The sequence below is a fragment of the Mastigoproctus giganteus genome, chromosome 8, assembly GCF_048544385.1.
Source record: "Mastigoproctus giganteus isolate SK-2022 chromosome 8, ASM4854438v1, whole genome shotgun sequence".
Taxonomy (NCBI): Eukaryota; Metazoa; Arthropoda; class Arachnida; order Uropygi; family Thelyphonidae; genus Mastigoproctus; species Mastigoproctus giganteus.
This window is the reverse complement of record NC_143582.1, coordinates 140385051-140405180: the sequence shown is the minus strand read 5'-3', so window position 1 is coordinate 140405180 and position 20130 is coordinate 140385051. Positions and strand designations below refer to the sequence as shown.

The 20130-nt window shown below is 39.2% G+C and overlaps 1 protein-coding gene across 1 annotated transcript in view; it reads left to right on the top strand.

Annotated features, from left to right (window-relative positions):
• The window catches only part of Cad87A (cadherin 87A), a 778434-nt gene that overhangs the window by 467131 nt on the left and 291173 nt on the right, over positions 1–20130 (top strand). Inside the window, exons 24-25 of the mRNA XM_090378948.1 lie at positions 1498–1713; positions 19821–19978. Coding sequence (XP_090235074.1) covers positions 1498–1713; positions 19821–19978 — 374 coding nt within the window. The remainder of the gene's footprint in view (positions 1–1497; positions 1714–19820; positions 19979–20130) is intronic.

Here is a 20130-nt window from a genome sequence, read left to right as displayed (position 1 = left end):
ATCAGCTGAGAGGTGGCAACTGAAGTTTAACATTGGCAAATGCAAAGTACTGCAGTGGCATAGCAGTAACTCCAGAGTAATATACCAACTATGTGGTAGTGCAGTCAGGGTAGTGGAGAATTAAATAGACCTTGGGGGTAATTGTGTAATCAGATATGAAGTTTTCTGGGCAGGGCAGACAGGCTGCTGGAGCAGCTCATGGGGTCTTGTCGATGATATACTGTAATTTTGCTTTCAGGGATAAGGAGGTGATTATCCCTTTGTATAAAGCAATGGTCCAGCCATACCTTGAGTACTGCATATAAGTGTCGAGGCCTCATTTTTGGAATGAGTACAGAGAAAGGCAACGAGATTGGAAGAGGAACAAAGGGGTGCTCTTATCAAAAAAGGCTTAATTTCTACAAATTGGAGCATCTAGAGACTCGGTACTTGCAAGGTGATCTGATTGATGTGTATTAGGCCTTGAATGGTTTGAGCAAGTTCAATGGTGATGGGATCCTTCATCTTGCTCAAATTACACATCTGAGGGGACATAATTTCAAATTGAGAAAAGACATTTGTAGAATAGATGTGCAGAAATTTGCCTATAGCTAGTGGCTGGTTGATTGCTGGAACAAACTTCCATCAGTCGCTGTGGAAGTTGATAGCTTACATAAATTCAAGGAAGAACTGGACAAACCTTTTTGAGCCAATGGATGGGTGAAGTGGGAATTTTTCTTCATGTTTTTTTAAAATTTTTTTTGGCTCATGTTGTATAAGCTTGCTTCCTTGCATCATATTTGTTGTATAAGCTTGCTTTCTTGCATCATATTTGTTGTATAAGCTTGCTTTCTTGCATCATATTTGTTGTATAAGCTTGCTTTCTTTCATTTTGTGTTGTGGAGATGGTTTGTGTTGTGGTTCAATAAATAGAAGGAATGACCAGAGAAGATGTTAGATGGGGGATGGATGGATGGGGCTCTATTTTTGTGTTTTTTTTCCCCCTTGGTTGATGTTGTATAAGCTTACTACCTCACATCATTGCTGCTACTAATATTAAGTGCCATTTACTTAATTTGCAAATGAACCTATGTTACTTTGCTTAAGAGTTCATTATTACAGATACCAAACAAAATATTTACACTTCTAATCTTTTTTTCAGGAAAGTAAGTTCCATGAAATGTCAATTTTCTTTTTTAATTCTTCTTTAATTTTAAAAAAAAAAACTAATTTTTTTTTTAGTTCTTCAAATATAGAATTTATTTGAATAAATTCTATAGAATGGTCATAGAATTTATTCTATGACCTTTGTAAACATATAAAGGTGTATATGTAAAGGTGTATCTTATATATAAAGGTGTATATGTAAAGGTGTATCTTATATATAAAGGTGTATATGTAAAGGTGTATCTTATATATAAAGGTGTATATGTAAAGGTGTATCTTATATATAAAGGTGTATCTTATTACTCCATTTTCAAGAAATGTACTTATATTCATTCTGGCTTATTCTCTTAGGAACCCTTGTGGTCACCATAATAGATGTGAATGACTTTCCACCAGTATTTGGACGACCTTGGACACCACAGCATCCGGAATTAAGTATCAGTATTATGGAAGAACAACCAGTTGGCAGTGTGGTTTATACATTGATTGCAACTGATGCAGATTCTAATATAGCAGCTTATGAAATTGATCCTGAAAATGATTACTTTAAAATAGATAAGTCATCAGGTCAGATATTCTTATATTTAACAATAAATAGGGTCTAGTATAGTTCAAGTTAGTTCTCATATACATATTTTTTTTCGTTACACAGGTTTCAATCTTTTCTGGAATGCATACTTTCTTCAGAATTGGGTTTAAAGAGATGTATATATACATTTATAGATTTTTAAAAATCACAATCTTGAAAACATATATAGTGAACTCCCATTACATCATCCCTAATTTTTTGTTCTATTTTCTTCTGGTTCCATGATTAATTCTGTGAAGTGGAGATCTCACTTATAACAGTTTCCTGTTTATAATATTCTTCGGGACCAGTCCCTTTGAAAGCATTATAACAGTAGTTTACTCTATATGTGGTTTCAAGTATTTTTTAAATAATGTGTCCATTTGAAATCTTCCAATAAGTGCTGCCATCTCTTACCAGTCTCTAAGTAATTGCAGACATAGTTTATCATTGGTGGCAGCATGAAAATAGATTTTAAAATTGGGGATGGAGTCCTCCAATTTTAAAATCTGTTTTTACTGTTTGCAACCCAGACATGTTCAGGAAAGTTACTTTGAAAAAGTTAATGATGATCCCCAAACAGAAAAGATGTTAGAACCTACTGTAGAAGGGATTGTGTGCATGTGCCCATGTTTGGAAAGACAGTAGATGACATCAGGAAATGTATAAGGAAAAAATGTGTTGCAAAAAAGCATAAGTATAAGAAATAAATAAGGAAAAATTATTTCGGTGAGTTTGGACTTTAAGTGAATTGATGTTGACTTCTTGATGCATGTCTGGACAGATGTGTAAGGGGGGGAAATTATAGTTGATCATTCAAAAGATAAGTATTCATGGAAATACCTAGAGGAAAGGGAAGAAGTTGAATATCAATGTGATTACTTTGAGAGCTGTTGTTCCTAGATGTGGGAACAGTATTCAGTGGTAGATTAGATTTAGAGCTGCTTATAGGAAAGGTAATACCGAGAGCAAAAAGAATGTCATTTAGTTTTTTTTTAAATGCAGTAGATGCAATATTTCTGATTTACTTATGTCAAGAAAGGTTATGAGACAGAATTTTAAGTAATAAATTTATGTTATTGCCTAAAAATATGTTTGAAATGATCATGAGGACAACAGATTGTGTTTTTGCAATAAATAAGACAGACCATGGGTTTAGAAGGATATCGAGATTAAATTTTCTTTTCTCTGCTGCAGATGATCATATTTAGGGAATTGATGATGGATATCTGAGAAGTTGTAGCTGCCTTTGCAGAGAAAGTTTTGTTAAACTGGAAGGTGGAATGCAGTGTACATTACATTCCACCTTCATTGTCATTGGCAAACCTATGAACAGAATTTATAGTCAATGGAAGAAGTTTATTAATAAATAGGAGGAACAGAGCAGGTGGAAGAAAAGAACCTTGAGAACTCTAGCTTCAGTTCACATGTGCTGGCAGATTCATCTGCCAGCACATGTGAACTGAACCATTCCTCAGCCAGCATAGGGCTGAACCTCCACAAGTAGAATCAAATGCATAATGCAAAACAAAATGAACTGTAGCACCAGTTAAATCAGACATCAAAATTACATACAGATATTATTATATTACTTAGTTATTTCATTTCCTTAGAATATGAAAAACTGTTATTTTTATTTATTTATTCTATGTTTTTATTTAATAATGTAAATCAACCCTGCAAGGTTTTGAGTCCCTACACTGTTTCTTCTTTGCCACTTCAACCTTTGAGCACCTTTAAGTTATCGAGTGGGATCTTCCAGTGATGCTGCTGGTCATTTGGATTAGCATCATTGGGATCCAACATCCACTGCCTAGGTTCCAGGCTAACACCATAGGAAACAGGCATGTTTGCTGCACATTGCTACCTGTGGAAACTCAGAAAGGGTGATCCCAGTGATTGAGGGGGCCCAGCTTCAATGCACCACTTTTCCCCCTGCTTTGATATGACAGGTTGGCTTCAAAGGCTTGGCCAGGATCAATCAGCTAGTAGCTTCTCCTGCAATGGTCAGCCGTGTCAATGCCATGCCCCTACCCTTGTGGTCCAAGGGAAAAGATTCAGACTGGTAGTGGTGCGAGTATTGTGTCTGGATAGCCCTGGAGTCCCACACCCAAATTGCATCTGTTGATTTCTAGGTAGTGGGCATCCCATTTTGCCTTTGTGGTGGGTGGGGAGCCTGGGCGCTGAACAAAAACAGTAAACAATTCATGAATCCTGATAAAGTTATTTCTTCTAGGGGCAACTTCTAATCTGAAAAATTAGAAGTTGACCCCACTGATGTCACTTCAGCAAAAAGACAGTTATATCAGGTGCAACACCTCATTTGTAGGTCTAACACTCCATTGTGATAGGTATTGCTACCAAGTACACAGGGTTGTTGTTGTTATGTCTGATGTTACTGTTGGTCGAGGAACTCTCTGACATCCTACAGGTGTTCAGGATTGCGACTTTCTGGTGTTCCTTGTAGGTGTACGCTGGGAGACCTATTGCTGCTAGGCTGTTATGTAGGGTCTTTGGCACCATACCTGTGATTGACACGATGATCGGGATGGTCACTACTTGTTGCATATGTCACATCTCTTTGATCTCCTGTCTTAGGTTCGTGTACTTCCTGATTTTTTTCCCCATGGGTTTTCTGCAGGTTGCCAGTGTTGAGTACCGCTATATCAATCAGATAGGTAGCCTTTTCCGTCTTGTCCACAAGGGTTATGTCTGGTCTGTTGTGCAGGATTGTCCTATCCATTATTATGGCGTGATCCTAGTACAGCTTGTGGGTTCAGGTCTCTAGTACTGCCTGGGGTTCATACTTGTAGTAGGTACACATTCTTCGATCAACTGGTATTTCCTTGCTAGCTTCTGATATATTATCGTGGCTACCTGGTTGTGTCTATGAGTGTACTCAGTCTGGGTGATCACCTTGCAACCCACGGTGATGTGTTGGATCGTTTCTGAGGCCAGGTGGCATCGTTGACATTTCTCATCTAACACTCCGGGCTCCTTGGCAATGTATTTTCTATAGTTACCTGGTCTTGGATGGCGAGCATGAATCCTTCAGTCACGGGGAAGAGCGTCCCGCTCTTGAGCCATGCATTGGAAGCAATTTTATTTGCTTTATTTGTTTGTTCTTCCTGGTTGGGGGAGGACTCTTTGCTTAGGTTGAGTGGGGGTATACTGCTTGTCTATCTTCCTTATGGCCTGGTGGAGTGCTGCTGTGTGTTTCTGGAAATAATCCTTCAGGTTAATTATCACTGTCTTCTGTTGCTCAATGAGGTCTATCAGGCCCCTTCCTCCTTCTTCCCGGACAATTGTCAGTCTCTCCACAGCAGCTCTCAGGTAGTGTTGGCGGTTCTTGGTCATCACTGTCCTCGTGATATCCTCCAGCTCAGCGTTAGTCCAATCTATGACCCCAAAGGAGTATGTTAGCACTGGGACTGCATAGGTGTTTATGGCTTTAACTGTGTTCCCTCCATTCAGCTTTGCTTTCAGCAGGCTTCTGAGTCTCTGATGGTATTTTTCAGTCAGGCAGGCAGGCCTTAATTTCCTTGTGCTGTAACTGCTGAGCCTGCATCATCCCCAAGTATTTGTAGGCCTCTCCCTCTGCCATGGCTTCGATCTATTTACCACTCTGCAGCTGGTAGTTTCAGTTCACTAATTTTTCCTGATGCAATCCGTGGGTCTTGCATTTGTCTAAACCAAATTCCATCCTAATATCCTTGCCGAATTCTTCGGTGATCTGGAGTAGTTGCTGAAGGTGCTTCTTGGTTCCCATGTAGAGCTTGATGTCATCAATATACATCAGGTGGGTGAGGGTGTACAGGTTCTTCCTTCTTTGAGGTTATATCCATACTTGCTACTGTTGAGCATAGTAGATAGTGGGTTAAGTGCTAGACAGAACCACAATGGGCTTAGGGCATCTCCCTGAAAGATTCCTCTTCTGATGGGGATTGGCATGGTTGTGATGTTTTCGACCTTAATGGTGGTACTCCATTTCACCATCGTTTCTTCTAGGAAGTTTGTTACTATCGGATTGGCTTTTTAGATTTTCAGCATCTCTATTAGCCAGCTATGAGGCACAGAGTAGAAAGGAATCACCAAGGCGCGGCCTTGGTGATTCCTTTCTACTTCTGACTCATGTTTTCTCTTTCTCTCTCTCTCTCTCTCTCTCTCTCTCTCTCACTCTCTCTTTCTCTCTCTCTCTCGCTCTCTCTCTCTCAGGGTAATTCAGAAATTTTTTATTTTGGCTGGTGCAGCATAAGCCTCAGGCTTCCTTGCACCATATTGCTAATAATAATAATAATAATAACAAACTCCAGAAGCCTTACTTGCCTGTATGGTCAAATTTTTTTCTAACAAACAATCATCTGTAATTATGAAATCACTAATTTCTTATGGCTCAGCCTCTCTCGCATAGCCTCTTCTCAGCATGAGGGTCTTTTGTAAGTAAAAACAGGTGCAAAGTACCCGTTCAATTCATCCGCAACATTAGCTGGGTTGTCTAAGACTTTCCCACACCCAATGCACAAGGGTGTGATATAAGTAGCTTTTTCTTCCTTGTATTCACATACATGAAAAATTCCTTGTCCCCATTCTTTGCTCTCTGAGCTAATGCTTTCTGATACGCAGCCTTGACATCCCTGACCTTATTTGTTGTATTATTACTGATCAAATTGCACCTTTTATAGGCTTCAGTACATTTCATTGCCCTGTAACTGACCCATGCTATCTTTTTCTGCTCTATTTGACCAGCCAGCTGTGTAGTCATCCATTTCAGCATCCTCCTCCTCTGCAATATTTTCTTAAAGGTATGTATGAATTTGTGGTGGCTTCTATGATTTTTGCTTTAGAGATATTCCATAGTTAAAATGTATTCACCATCCCTTGGCAATCCATCCAGTTCACAGATGCTATATAGTGCCTTAAACTGTCAAAGTCGCCTCTTCTGAAGATAAAATCCTGTGCCTTTACCCCTTTATCTATTCAACATCTTTCTTCATCTTCCAGCTGACGATTGCATGATCACTTCCTAACAATGGTTCCTGTACTTTAAGATCTGTGATGTCATTTAAATCGTTAGTAATGATGAGGTAAAGAATATTCTCACCCTAGTACTTTCCCTAATATGCTGGTACAAATAATAATCATCTAGTTTATTTAAAAAAGTTTTTCCCCATCATGAGTTTCCCTCCCATTTGTTCCAAACAATCTGGGACAGATTAAAGTCACCCATAATACGACATTATCATTATCATTATTATTATTAGCCATAATGGTTGCAAGGAAGCCTGAGGCTTTTTCTGTACCAGGCAAAAAAAAAATTGAGTTACCCTGAGAGAGAGAGAGAGAGAGAGAGAGAGAGAGAGAGAGAGAGAGAGAGAGAGAAGGGAATCACCAAGAAAGAGAAGAATTATGATATCCAGCTCAGGACCCTGGGTGTGCCAAGCCCATACTCACCAGATGTGAGTCCCTGGGGTAATCAGTTTGACAAATGGAAGCATCTGGAAACTAGCCACCTGCAGAGGGGGGGGGAACCTAATTCATGGTTGCTTGCCCATGTAAAGACTGTCGTCATATTCTTCACAATCTTCTGATCTGCAGATTAGTCCCACTCTCATTGTTCCTTTGCTTATGACTAACTCACACCACACAGATTCTGTACTGGCAGACATAATTCAGACTCAGCAAAAGCTCTTTTTGCACTCAGGCTGTTCTTGATAAAAAGCATGATCCTTTCTGTCTTCCCTTTCTTTTATAAAGTGGAACTCATCATCACCAACTTCCAGGTGGCACCACGTTTTTCTTAGCCCTATTATATCAGAATTAGTTGTCCTAACCAGCAGTTCAAATTTAGCCATTTTATTGACAACACTCCTGACATTACTGTACACACACAGTTGAGACTAAGTAATCTTCTATAGCTTACTCCCCTGACACACCCCTTGAAGTTATTTAGGTTTGCTTCCCAAGCTATATCTTTCCTCTCGTTTGAAACATTGCTACCCTCAGAACATCTGATCAATATTGGCTGTTGTGGCAACAAACAAGAATTCATAAGGTGAGGACAAGCATTACTTTGGCCTTTATCATCAGATAAATGCAGATCTAAATTCCTTCTTCCCCTAACTAGCAGTTTCCCTGAAACCTTAGGGTATCCTCACTGATAATGGCAAAAATCCTTGCATCATCTTTGTTCAAATGAATACCATTTCTACAAAATAGATTCCTTCTACCTACAAATGCAGACCATGCTGATGAAAATCCCCCCCCCCCCCCCAGACACATTCCGATCTAACTCACAGCATTTTTTTAGCAGCAGAATGTCAACCTTTTTTATCCAGAAGGGTTTGGAAGGGTTGGTCTCCTAAATCAGTAAAAAGGGTTCACTCAGGTGACATCCTTGTGGAGACAAAAAATGACAGACTTTCAGAACAGCTCCTCTGGGCCACATCTATCAGGAGAATGCCTATCACAGGTTCTCTCCCCCCCACAATACACTGAATTCATCCCATGGTGACACTGCAGAATGGGATCTCCTTGAAGTGTCTGAAGAGGAAATCTGTTGTGAATTAAAACTGCAAGGAATTGATAGCTGTAAAATGAATATTCATGCAAAGGGCTGGCAAACTTGCTCCCACTAGAAACATCATCCTGACATTTACTTCACCGGTGTCTCCTTATGAGATCAAGGCTGGCTACATTAACTGTCTAGTACATCCATATGTTCCAAATCCTTTAAGGTGCTTTAAGTGCCAGAATATGGACACTCACAAACAGCCTGTCATGGAGCCCTTCCATGCACTTGATGTGCTACAAAAGACCACAAAACTACACCATGTTCGGCTACAAAACCCACCCATTAACTGCCAAGGAGAACACCCTGCATAATCATAGGCATGCCAGAGGTGGAAGGTAGAAAAAGAAATACAAAGACTTAAGGCAGAGCTGAACATATCAGAAGACAAGAAAGCCTTGCAATCTATAAATGTAAACAAACCTACCTATGCTCAGAAAGTAGCTGGGAGGTGTTCCATTGGAACTCAGACTGAAATGAACATCCCACCAAAAGCGGCATTCACTCCCATCGCATGCTACCTGTTAAGCTCAAAAAATACCTGCACAGAAGGATTCAGCTGATGCTCCTATATCTGTACTTCTTAATGCCATACCATAATAAAAGAAATTGCTGGAGAAAAGAATAAGCCTGAAGTACCTCCTATTTCTTAAGAAAAAATGGACCCACCAAGTATTTCAATTGGCAGGTACTTTAATGGACCCATCAAGCCAAAAGATAGAAATCACCAAGAAAGAGAAGAATGATGATATCCAGCTCACACCTAGGGTTCTGAGCTGGATATCATCACTCTCAATTCCTCTCTCTCTCTCTCTCTCTCTCTCTCTCTCTCTCTCTCTCTCTCTCTCTCTCTCTCTCTGGGTAACTTGGAAATTTTTTTTATCTGGTGCAACATAAGCCTCAGGCTTCCTTGCACCATATGGCTAATACTACTGCTAATAATAATAATAATAAGGTCAATCTGATAGTGACAAACTTCCTAGGAGCAACAATGGCGAAATTGAATACCACCATTAAGGTCGAGAACATCAAAACCAGGCCAATCCCCATTAGAAGAGGAATCTTTCAGGGAAATGCTCTGAACCCACTGTGGTTCTGTCTAGCACTCACACTATCTACCATGCTTAACAGGAGCAAGTATGGATATAACCTCAAAGAAGGAAGGAAGAACCTGTACACCCTCACCCACCTGATGTACATGGATGACATCAAGCCTACGCGGCAACTGAGAAGCAACTCCAGCAACAACTCCGGATCACCGAAGAATTCAGCAAGGACATCAGGATGGGATTTGGTCTAGACAAATGCAAGACCCATGGATTGTATCAGGGAAAATTAGTCAACCGAAACTACCAGCTACAGAGTGGTAAAGAGATCGAAACCATGGCAGAGGGAGAGGCCTACAAATACTTGGGGATGATGCAGGCTCAGCAGTTAGAGCACAAGGAAATCAAGAAGTGTCGGACTGAAAAATATCATCAGAGACTCAGAAGCCTGCTGAAAGCAAAATTGAACGGAGGGAACACAGCTAAAGCCAGAAACACCTAACATACACCTTCGGGGTCATAGATTGGACTAACACTGAGCTAGAAGATATCCTGCAAAAGATAAGGACGATGATGACCAAGAGTCGCCAACACCACCCGAGGTCAGCAGTGGAGAGACTAACAATAGCTCAGAAAGAGGGAGGAAGGGGTCTGATAGAGCAACAGAAAACAGCGATAGTTAACCTGAAGGATTACTTCAAGAACAACACAGCACCACTCCACCAGGCCATAAGGAAAATAGATAAGTGGTATACCCCACTCAACCTAAGCGAGGAGCCCCTCCTGCCCAGATGGCACAAGAAACGGTTAGAAAGATAGGCAAAGAAGACACTCCATCGCAGACACTACAGTGACCTCCATCAAGATCACATTGATAACATTGCTTCCGATGCATGGCTCACAAGTGGGATGCTCTTCCCCGAGACTGAAGGATTCATGCTGGCCATCCAAGACCAGGTAATCAACACCAGAATCTATAGGAGCCCAGAATGTCAGATAACACATGTCGATGATGCCACCTGGCCTCGGAAACGATCCAACACATCACCGCAGGATGATGTGTTAGATCGTTGGATCACCCAGACTGAGTACACCCATAGACACGACCAGGTAGCCAGGATAATACATCAGAAGCTAGCAAGGAAATACCAGTTGACCAAAGAGAGTGTACCATACTACAAGTACGAACCCCAGACAGTACTAGAGAACCGAACCCACAAACTGTACTGAGATCGTGCCATAATAATGGATAAGACCATCCCAGACCGGACATAACCCTTGTGGACAAGATGGAAAAGGCTACCTACCTGATTGATATAGTGGTGCCCAACACTAGCAATGTCCAGAAAACCCATGAGGAAAAAATTAGAAGTACACAAACCTGAGACATGAGGTCAAGGAGATGTGGCATATGCAAGAAGTATCAACCATCCTGATCATCGTGTCAACTACCAGTATGGTGCCAAAGACTCTACATCAGCCTAGCAGCAATAGGTCTCCCAGAGAACACCTACAAGGAACTCCAGAAAGTCGAAATCCTGAACACCTGTAGGATAGTCAGAGATTTCCTCGACCAACAGTAACACCAGACGTTACAACTACCTTGTGTACTTGGTAGCAGTACCCATCATGGAGTAGAATCCCCCCAATCAGGGAGAAATAATATAAGAGCAACAACAACAATAATAATAATAACAATAATTATTAATAATAATAATGGCTATATTCCTACAATGTTGTGGAATTGTTGTGGATTCCAGCAAAATACTGATGACATCAAGGCCCTCCTGCAAAAGCACAAGCCAGTTTGCCTTTGCTTGCAGGAGACATATTTGAAGGCAAATGAAACCCTTCCTTTCATAATAATACTACTATCATATGTAAAGACAGAACTAGGGATGGATCTGCCTATGGAAGAGTTGCCATCCTTGTGGGCAACCTAACTGCATTTCAACCTGTGCCACTTTTCACTAACTTAGAAGCAGAGCAGTCCACCTCTGTTCCCTTTATTTGCCACCAGGGGCTGATATCTCCCATACAAACCTTAGTGATCTGATAGTACAACTGCCTTCTGCTCTATTTCTCAGGGATTTCATTGTTACGTTACCGTAGAGTATTATGTTTCCACTTCTTAAGGAAACATAACACTGTGGGGTAATGCTGATATTAATTAAAGGGGACATGTCATAGAGCATATACCCACTGACAATATCCTCTCCCTTCTAAATGTGGGAACTAACATCTTCTTCCGCACTTACCTGTAACCACCAAATATGGAGGATGCGGAAAGGTCAGGGAATGACCACCGCATATCCCCAGAGCAATATGGCCTTAGTTGCTAATGCTCCTAAAAACCAAATAACAAAACAAACTTACCTGTACATTTTCTGCAGATCAGTGATGTTGATCTTTCCCAAGAAAGATCAAGAGGAGAATCCGTACAGAAGTGAACACTTCTCTGTGATAACTATACTAATTAGTAGACTTTGTCCTCCTTTTAGGTTACCATGGTGGAGGATTGATCACACTGACTAGAATGCCTTTCAACTTTGCAGAATTTGACATCACTACAGTCAGTCAGGAGCTTATCAATGATGCAGTGACATACATCGTGACGAACAATACACAAAGTATTGTTCGTTTAGCTGCATCTATCATACCTAAAACATCTACCTGGGTTTCACCTTTCCCAAAACCATGGTAGACTGCTCAGCAGCAAAAAAAAGGCTCAAAACAAAGATTGGTGGATATTTCAACAATATACTGCCATGGACAATCTGAATGCCTTTAAAATTGAACACGCCTAAGCATGCCACATCTGCCATCAGAGTCAGAAGGATTCATGGATCTGTTTCACGTCTTCAATTACCCATCAGTACTAAAGTGCTCTGGGATAAAATACAGAAAATGTAGTGAAAACATAAACCCCACCTTCCTTCAATCTGAATATAATGGATGTACTATTGCAGAGCCAACTATTGCAGTAGCCAATACTCTTGGGGAAACATTTTCTGACATCTCTACAATATCATCCTTTTCCCCATAGTTCCTGATCCTAAAACATAAAACTTAAAAACAGTCACTTAATTTCACATTAAAAGGCCTTTATCCCTACCATGAGCCTTTCACCATACAGGTGCTTAAAAGAGCTCTCACTCTTTCTAAAGTAAGTGCTCTTGGACCAGATGGCATCCATTATGAAATGATTATGCACCTTTCACCTAAACCTGTGGATCACCTGTTCTTTCAGCAGAATATAACAGAATCTTTATTGAAGAGCAATTTCCAGATGCCTGGCAAGTGGTAATTGTTCTTGCCTTTGCAAAGCTAGGAAAGGAGGAGTCTAAAATTTCTACTAATTATCATCCTAGCACTTTGATTAGCTGTTTGTGCAGAATTCTGGGGAGAGTGGTTAATACTTGTCTTGTCTGGTATTTGGAATGAAATTACCTCTTTTATCCTCTCCAGCATGCAATGTAGCTTCCAGAGAAATCAGTCCACTCTGGAACATTTAATGAGACTGATAACATCCATCCGGGAATGGTTTCATAAAACAAGAACATCTAGTATCTGTATTTTTTGACATGGAGAAAGTGTATGACACAACTTGGAGATTTGGCATTTTAAAAGATATAGCCTCAGTCTTAGAGGACATGTCCCAGTTTTTATTAAGACCTTTTTTAGCCAATTGGTTTTTCCAAGTTTGTGTAGGATCATCATTCTCTCGTCCCTTTTACCAAGAGGAGAAAGTACCACAAAGATCAGTATTAAGAGTTGCACTTTTTCCATCAAATTAATTCCCTCACAGATCAATCTCTTCCAACTGTAAATAGTGCTGTCTATGTTGTTGATTTAGCATTAGCATTAGTAGAGGCATATGATGCAAGAAAGCAGGCTTATGCAGGCCTATTTCACCCTCTGTTCGTTCCAAGTACCTGTTCGGCTCAACCTTAAATTTATTTAGGCTATCAACTTCCACAATAAAGGATGGAAGTTTGTTCCACCTACCAACCACCTGCTGGCTAAAGGCAAACTTCCACACATCTATCCTACATCTGTCTTTCCTCAATTTGAATTTATGCCCTCTAAACTGATTATTCTGAGCAAGAGGAAAAATTCCATCAGCATTGAGCATGCTCAAACCATTCAAGGCAAAACCTCAATCAGATCACCTCGCAGGTGCCTAGTCTCCAGACATTGTAATTTGCAAAATTTAGCCTTTCTTAATAAGAGCAACCCTTTGTTCCATTCACTAATCTTGTTGCCCTTCTCTGTACTCATTTCAACAGCTCTACATTCTTCTTAAAATGAGGCCTCCAGACCTGTATACAGTACTCAAGGTGTGCCCTGACCATTGCCCTATATAAGGGATAATCACCTCCTTATCCCTGCTAGAAAAATTCCTGTATATCATTGGCAAGACACTATGAACTACTCTTGAAGACCGTCTGCACTGCTCAGAAAACTTCATATCTGCTTGCACAAATACTCCCAGGTCCTTTTTGTTCTCTACCACTGTCAGTGTAGTACCACAGAATTGATACGTTACTCTGGGGTTGCTGCTTTCCATATTTAGTACTTTACATTTGTCAATGTTAAACTTCATTTGCCACCTCTCAGCCCACACACACACACATATATATATATATATATATATATAAAATAATGCATATATTTTTATTATACGGGGTGTCTCAAAAATACAAGGCATAACTTCAGGAATGAGTTCCTCATATGTGGACAATAAAAATATTTTATATCAACATAGTTCTGGAAATTCTTGGTTCCCGAGTTAACCAGAATGTCTTATCTCTTGCTGGTAATTTCCTTCATCACAAGGTACTGACAGAATCTGGTAGTTTTCCATTCCGACCATGTACTCAAATCAGGGCAAGCGGATATGTGCTTTATGTACGGTTTGGCAGACAGCAGTGCTCTGGAGGCTCGTCGTTTGTACCACGAAAGGTTCCCACGAGGTGTAAAAGTCTCATGTTCACAAAGGTTCCCTTTGTGAACATGCCACCTTTACACCTCGTGCTGCCAACAGAGGACAACCAAGATCTACGACTCCTGAAATAGAGGAGGAGATTTTGTATGTTGTGCATGCCACTCCTGGAATCAGCACACGCAGAATAGCAATGCAACTGGCTATTCAACGTTCGACTATTTGGAGAGCGTTGCAAGAACACCAACTGTATCCTTACCATCTGCAACAGGTACAGGCCTGTCACCAGAAGATTACCCTGCGCGAGTAATGTTCTGCCGCTGGTTCTTGCAGCAGTGTGGTACAACTCCTCACTTTCCTGCCTTAGTGATATTCACAGATGAAGCACAGTTCACACCAGACAGAATCCAAAACTTTCACAATCAGCATATATGGGCTGAGGAAAACCCTCATGCAATTCTTCTATCACATCACCAACAGCAGTTGAGCCTCAACATCTGGGTGGGTGTTTTTGGTGATAAGTTATTTGGGCTCCATGTACTTCCAAGCAAACTCACAGGGCAGGCGTACAGAAACTTTCTGGAAAACAACATGCCTGATTTCTTGGACGACACACCATTGATCATTCGTCAACAAGCACACTTCATACACGATGGCACTCCCACACATTTCAGCCACCTAGCTCGCAATTACCTGAATCAAAGGTTTCCTGGTCGGTGGATAGGTAGAGGTGGACCAACTGCCTGGCCTCCATGCTCGCTGATTTAAACCAACTAGGTTTCTTCTTGTGGGCCCATTTAAAGTCATTGGTGTATTCGACTCCGGTAGCTGATGTGGAAACTCTCCGCAATCGAATTGTGGCAGATTGTGAGACAATATGAAACATGCCAGGAATTTGGCATCGTCTTCGCGAGTCCACGAGACATCGATGTGAGGCCTGTATTCAGGCAGAAGGTGGACATTTTGAACAATGACTATAAGGTGATGTGAACAGTGAAGTGTCATAGACAGACCTTCAACACTTGGAAACCAAGCATTTCCGGAACTATGTTGATATAAAATATTTTTATTGTCTACATATGAGGAACTCATTCCTGAAGTTATGCCGTGTATTTTTGAGACACCCTGTATATACCACCATTTAAACATATACTTATATAATGTTTTGATCAGGTAACTTCTTTTAAAGGTTACTTCTTTTAAAGGTTACCAGAACCTATTTTTAAATGCTATAACCTTGTCTTGGCACATAATAACCCTTGCTGCTAATGTGCCATTTAAATCATACACCGAACCAAACCAAAACTTCTGTGCCTGTTGACTAGTCTGGCACTGTACTGATCTTTGGTTGATAAAATGCACCAAATGTACCCTCTATAGCAGTGAGCTTCTTTGAATTGCTTCCACTGAATCATCAGATCTTCACTAAAACTTTCACTGTCACCTCACTAATTACAGCGAGCGAACTTAAAAAAAAATTTTTTTTCATCAAAGGTGTAAACACACTTTTCTAACCAAGTTTTTGATTTCACTTATGTTTTCTTTTTCTTTTTTCCCTCCCCTAATACATATATAATTTTTGTTATACAGTTTCTGATTATATCAGTACAAGTTAACACAATTTCATTACAAAATACATGTAATTGGTTACAATTACATTTTTATCACTTTCACAGTTAAAAGTCAATATATATACTCAATAGAGTTGGATGGAAAGTTTTCACTGGACCAACTATGGAACATATTGCACAGTACTCATTCCTGGCTCATATTTGTTTCTTCGAGACCAGTCCCCTCTGATGTAATATTCTACAGTAGAATGGCTCTCCCATAGGCATAAGAAACAATATTTTGTAAACCCTCCTTACATGCTGTTAACATACTTATGAATTTGAGGTCACAGGATCTTCCACTGAGTGCTATGTTGAATTGCTTTGAATGGTGTCTTTATGTTGTGGTGTGTCATCTTTAGATGAATACAGGAGCAATGGGAAAAATGGATAGCTTTAATATCCCATTATGCTAGAGAACAGCTTTCTAAGTTCACTGTGAGAAGTCAATGAAGAGGCACCATTTAGATGTAATGTGTACTTTCAACAATTCTTTAAAAATCCCACTGATATAATGGCATCACATTCTATTTCATTTTCTAAAGATGCACTGTGCTGTAGAAGTACCAGAAGTAGCATACCTCTGAGCATCAGAGATTGGTCTCATCACTGAATCAATGTTCAGATAAACAGTCTGATGCTTATTCTTCACTGAGAATCCAGTTATACAATCACATTACAAAAGTAATAATCACTATTGTGGTTTTTTGTTCCCTCCATATTGTGGGTATGGCAACTGGCATCAACTGTCTACTTTTGTTCAACAAGTCATAATCCATTTGAACAAGTGGTACGAATAACATGTGGTGCTCACACCTACCTAGGGAACAGCCAAAGTATAACAGCTAAATTTTCTGAATATTTGTCACGATTGTATGCCACTGTGATTTAGTTAAGAAAGTGCGGCACATATTGTAGAATTTGTATACTTTCGAGGCATAATGATTTAGGCCTCAAAATGCATAATGAAATTCATTACTGAAACATAATGTTTCAGTAATGAAACATAATCATTGAAACTAATTCACTGGATCTTACTTGAAACAATTTATAATCAATTAAATTATAAAATAACAGGGATTTAGATATATTCAAACAGTTACAAGAAATGAATATATAAACAATAATAATAAATGAACAATACCTAAACTAATATACATTGAGTAACGTTTCAGGTATCTTGCTGATACCCATCATCAGACCTTGCTGCTGACCGATTCCTCCTCCTGCTGGACATACAGCAAATGAATAATAATTATGTTCATCTAGGTTTGCTGAATAAGTATGTAAATGGTATAGTCAGGTCATCATGTTCATCTAATGGGTCTCACCACAAAAACTAGACATCCTAAAGGAAAACTAAAAGTAGATTTGGAATCAATGTCCAAAGAATCTAGTGCACATTTTTTTCTGATGGAAAATGCTGTTCACCTGTGTTACATCATACCAATATTGGTTTTTAGTATTAGCATTAGTTCAGGCATATGATGCAATAAAGCAAGCTTATACAGCATCAGCCAAAAAAAAAAAACCACCCTTCCCATTTCACAAATCTGGTCACTCCAAATGTTTGTCTAGTTCAGCCTTAAATTTATTTAAGCTATCAACTTCCACAACAACAACAACAACAAATGGAAGTCTGTTACAGCAATCAACTACCCACTGGCTAAAGGCAAACTTCTGCACATCTATTCTACAACTGTCTTTCCTCAATTTGAATCTATGCCCCCTCAGGTTCTTAATCTGAGCAAGTGGAACTATCCCATCAGCATTGAGCCTGCTCAAACCATTCAAGGCCTTATACACCTCGATCAGGTCACCTCGCAGGTGCCTAGTCTACAGATGCTGCAACTTGAAGAACTAAAGCCTTTCTTCGTAAGCATACCCCCCCTTTGTTCCTCCACCAATCTTGTTGCCCTTCTCTGTACTCGTTCTAGCAACTCTACATCCTTCCTAAAATGAGGCCTCCAGACCTGTATACAGTACTCAAGGTGTGGCCTGACCATTGCCTTATACAAAGGAATAATCACCTCCTTGTCTCTGCTAGCAAAATTCCTATATATCATTGACAAAACTCCATGACCTGCTCTGGCAGCCCATCTGCACTGCTTAGAGAACTTCATATCTGACTACACAATTATCCCCAGGTCTTTTTCATTCTCCACCTCCCTGAGTGTAGTACCACACAGTTGGTATGTTTCTCTTGGGTTACTGCTACCCATATGGAGTACTTTTCATTTGTCAATTTTAAACTTCAGTTGCTACTTCTCGGCCCATCTGACTAACCTTTCTAGATCCTGTTGCAGTAGTATACTGTCTTTGCTGTCATTAACAACCCTGCCAACCTTTGTATCATCTGCAAACTTGGACATTAAGCCTGATATACCTTCATCAATATCATTGATAAATGCACAAAACAACAATGGACCCATCACTGAACCCTGGGGCACCTCCATAGCCAGGTGGGAAGGAGCAGCAGTGTGTAGCACACACTTCTTGATTAGACCGGGCGGGGTTTGAGCCCGTTACCACCAAATACGGAGGATGCGGAAAGGTCAGGGAATGACCACCGCATATCCCGGAGCAATATGGCCTTAGTTGCTAATGCTCCTAAAAACCAAATAACAAACAAACAAACTGAACCCTGGAGGACTCTGCTAATAACATTAGTCCACGTAGAGCAGTGTCCATTTATTACCATTCTCTGCCGTCTCCCACTTAACCATCCCTTGGTTAAGTTTTAAAACAGAACATCCAACGTTTTGATTCTGTACATTGCATGCTCAGTTTTTTGCCAGTTCTCTGACCTTTTCTGAAAGAACTGTTTTGTTTAGCATAATATTATGATCTGTTGTTACTGCTCTTTTATTGTTTTGCAGTTATGCAAGGTATAATTGCTGCTCATCAAATTTCAGCAAATTTTGCCAATACTGTATTCTCAAAATCAAAGTTTTCCATAATTGTAGTTTTAGCTTTTCACATTTATGTAAGACTGGGATTAGGTTCATCTTTCCTAATGATTTATTGTGCTCTTAACTAGAAACACATTTTATTTAATTAATACCTTCATTAAAATTACCAATTAAGCAGCTTGATGTAACAAAATTCATTAATAAATTGCAGTGAAAGAAAAAAGCATGCAAATATTATTTTGTAATCAAATAATTAGAATGATAATTCAAGAGTATTTGTAATAACTAACAATGCATTGGTAACTGGAAGAAGAGCTTTCTGTTAAGATATTATGCTCAACTAGCATGATGACCTTAAGACTAGTCATTCCAAAGGCATATTTTTCTTGCTTTGAGAGTCATAACAAACATTGCAGAACCTTATTTATTCCTCCTCTTGTTTTTTTCAGCAACTCATATCAAAATATTCTCCAAAATACTTGTTGATTTGTGTTATATTGTGCAGTATACGAATATGGGTTTTAAAGCAGAGATATCAATATAAATATCAGTATAACTGATATTTATATTTGTATTGATATAAATATCACTAAATCAGAGACATCAGTATAATTTTAATACAGAAGGAGAGCTTTCTGTTAAAATATTATGCTCAACTAGTTCAATCAATTCCAATGGCATATTTTTCTTGCTTTGTGAGTTATAAAAAAAATCCCAGAAACATTAATTCTTCCTTTCTTATATTCCATTAGCATCCCACATCAAAACATTCTCAAAAACTACTTCTCTTATTAAATTTTTATTTTATGTATTATATGTAATGATCAGTATATATGAAAAAATAATGTACATTTTTACTAAATGAGAAGGTAAAAAAAAAAACAACGTATGGTGCGAGGAAATATTTTATGCTAGAAAATTCCATTAGAAGCTACATTAACCACCAAGCTCAACTTGCACACTAGTTGAGTTTATATTAATAAAAAATAGTTGTAATTTTTTTTTTCATTTATGTCTTAATGCAGGTGTTATCACTATAAAAAGTCCAGTTGATTATGAACAAGTTCAAGAGGTCAAATTTGTAGCTGTAGCATATGATACAGGAATCCCCCAGCTCTCAGCATCTGTCTTGCTTACAGCAAATATAATTAACATCAATGATAATGATCCAGTTTTTAGTCAGGTAGGAAAAAAAATAGCAGTATTAAAATTTGTAATTAGAATATATTTAATATGTATTTTTTAAAATTATTTTAAGTAAAACATTGTTTATTTATTTTATTGTTATTATTTTCTCTTGCAATATGTTTTCTAGTATCTTTGTTATAGCCATAT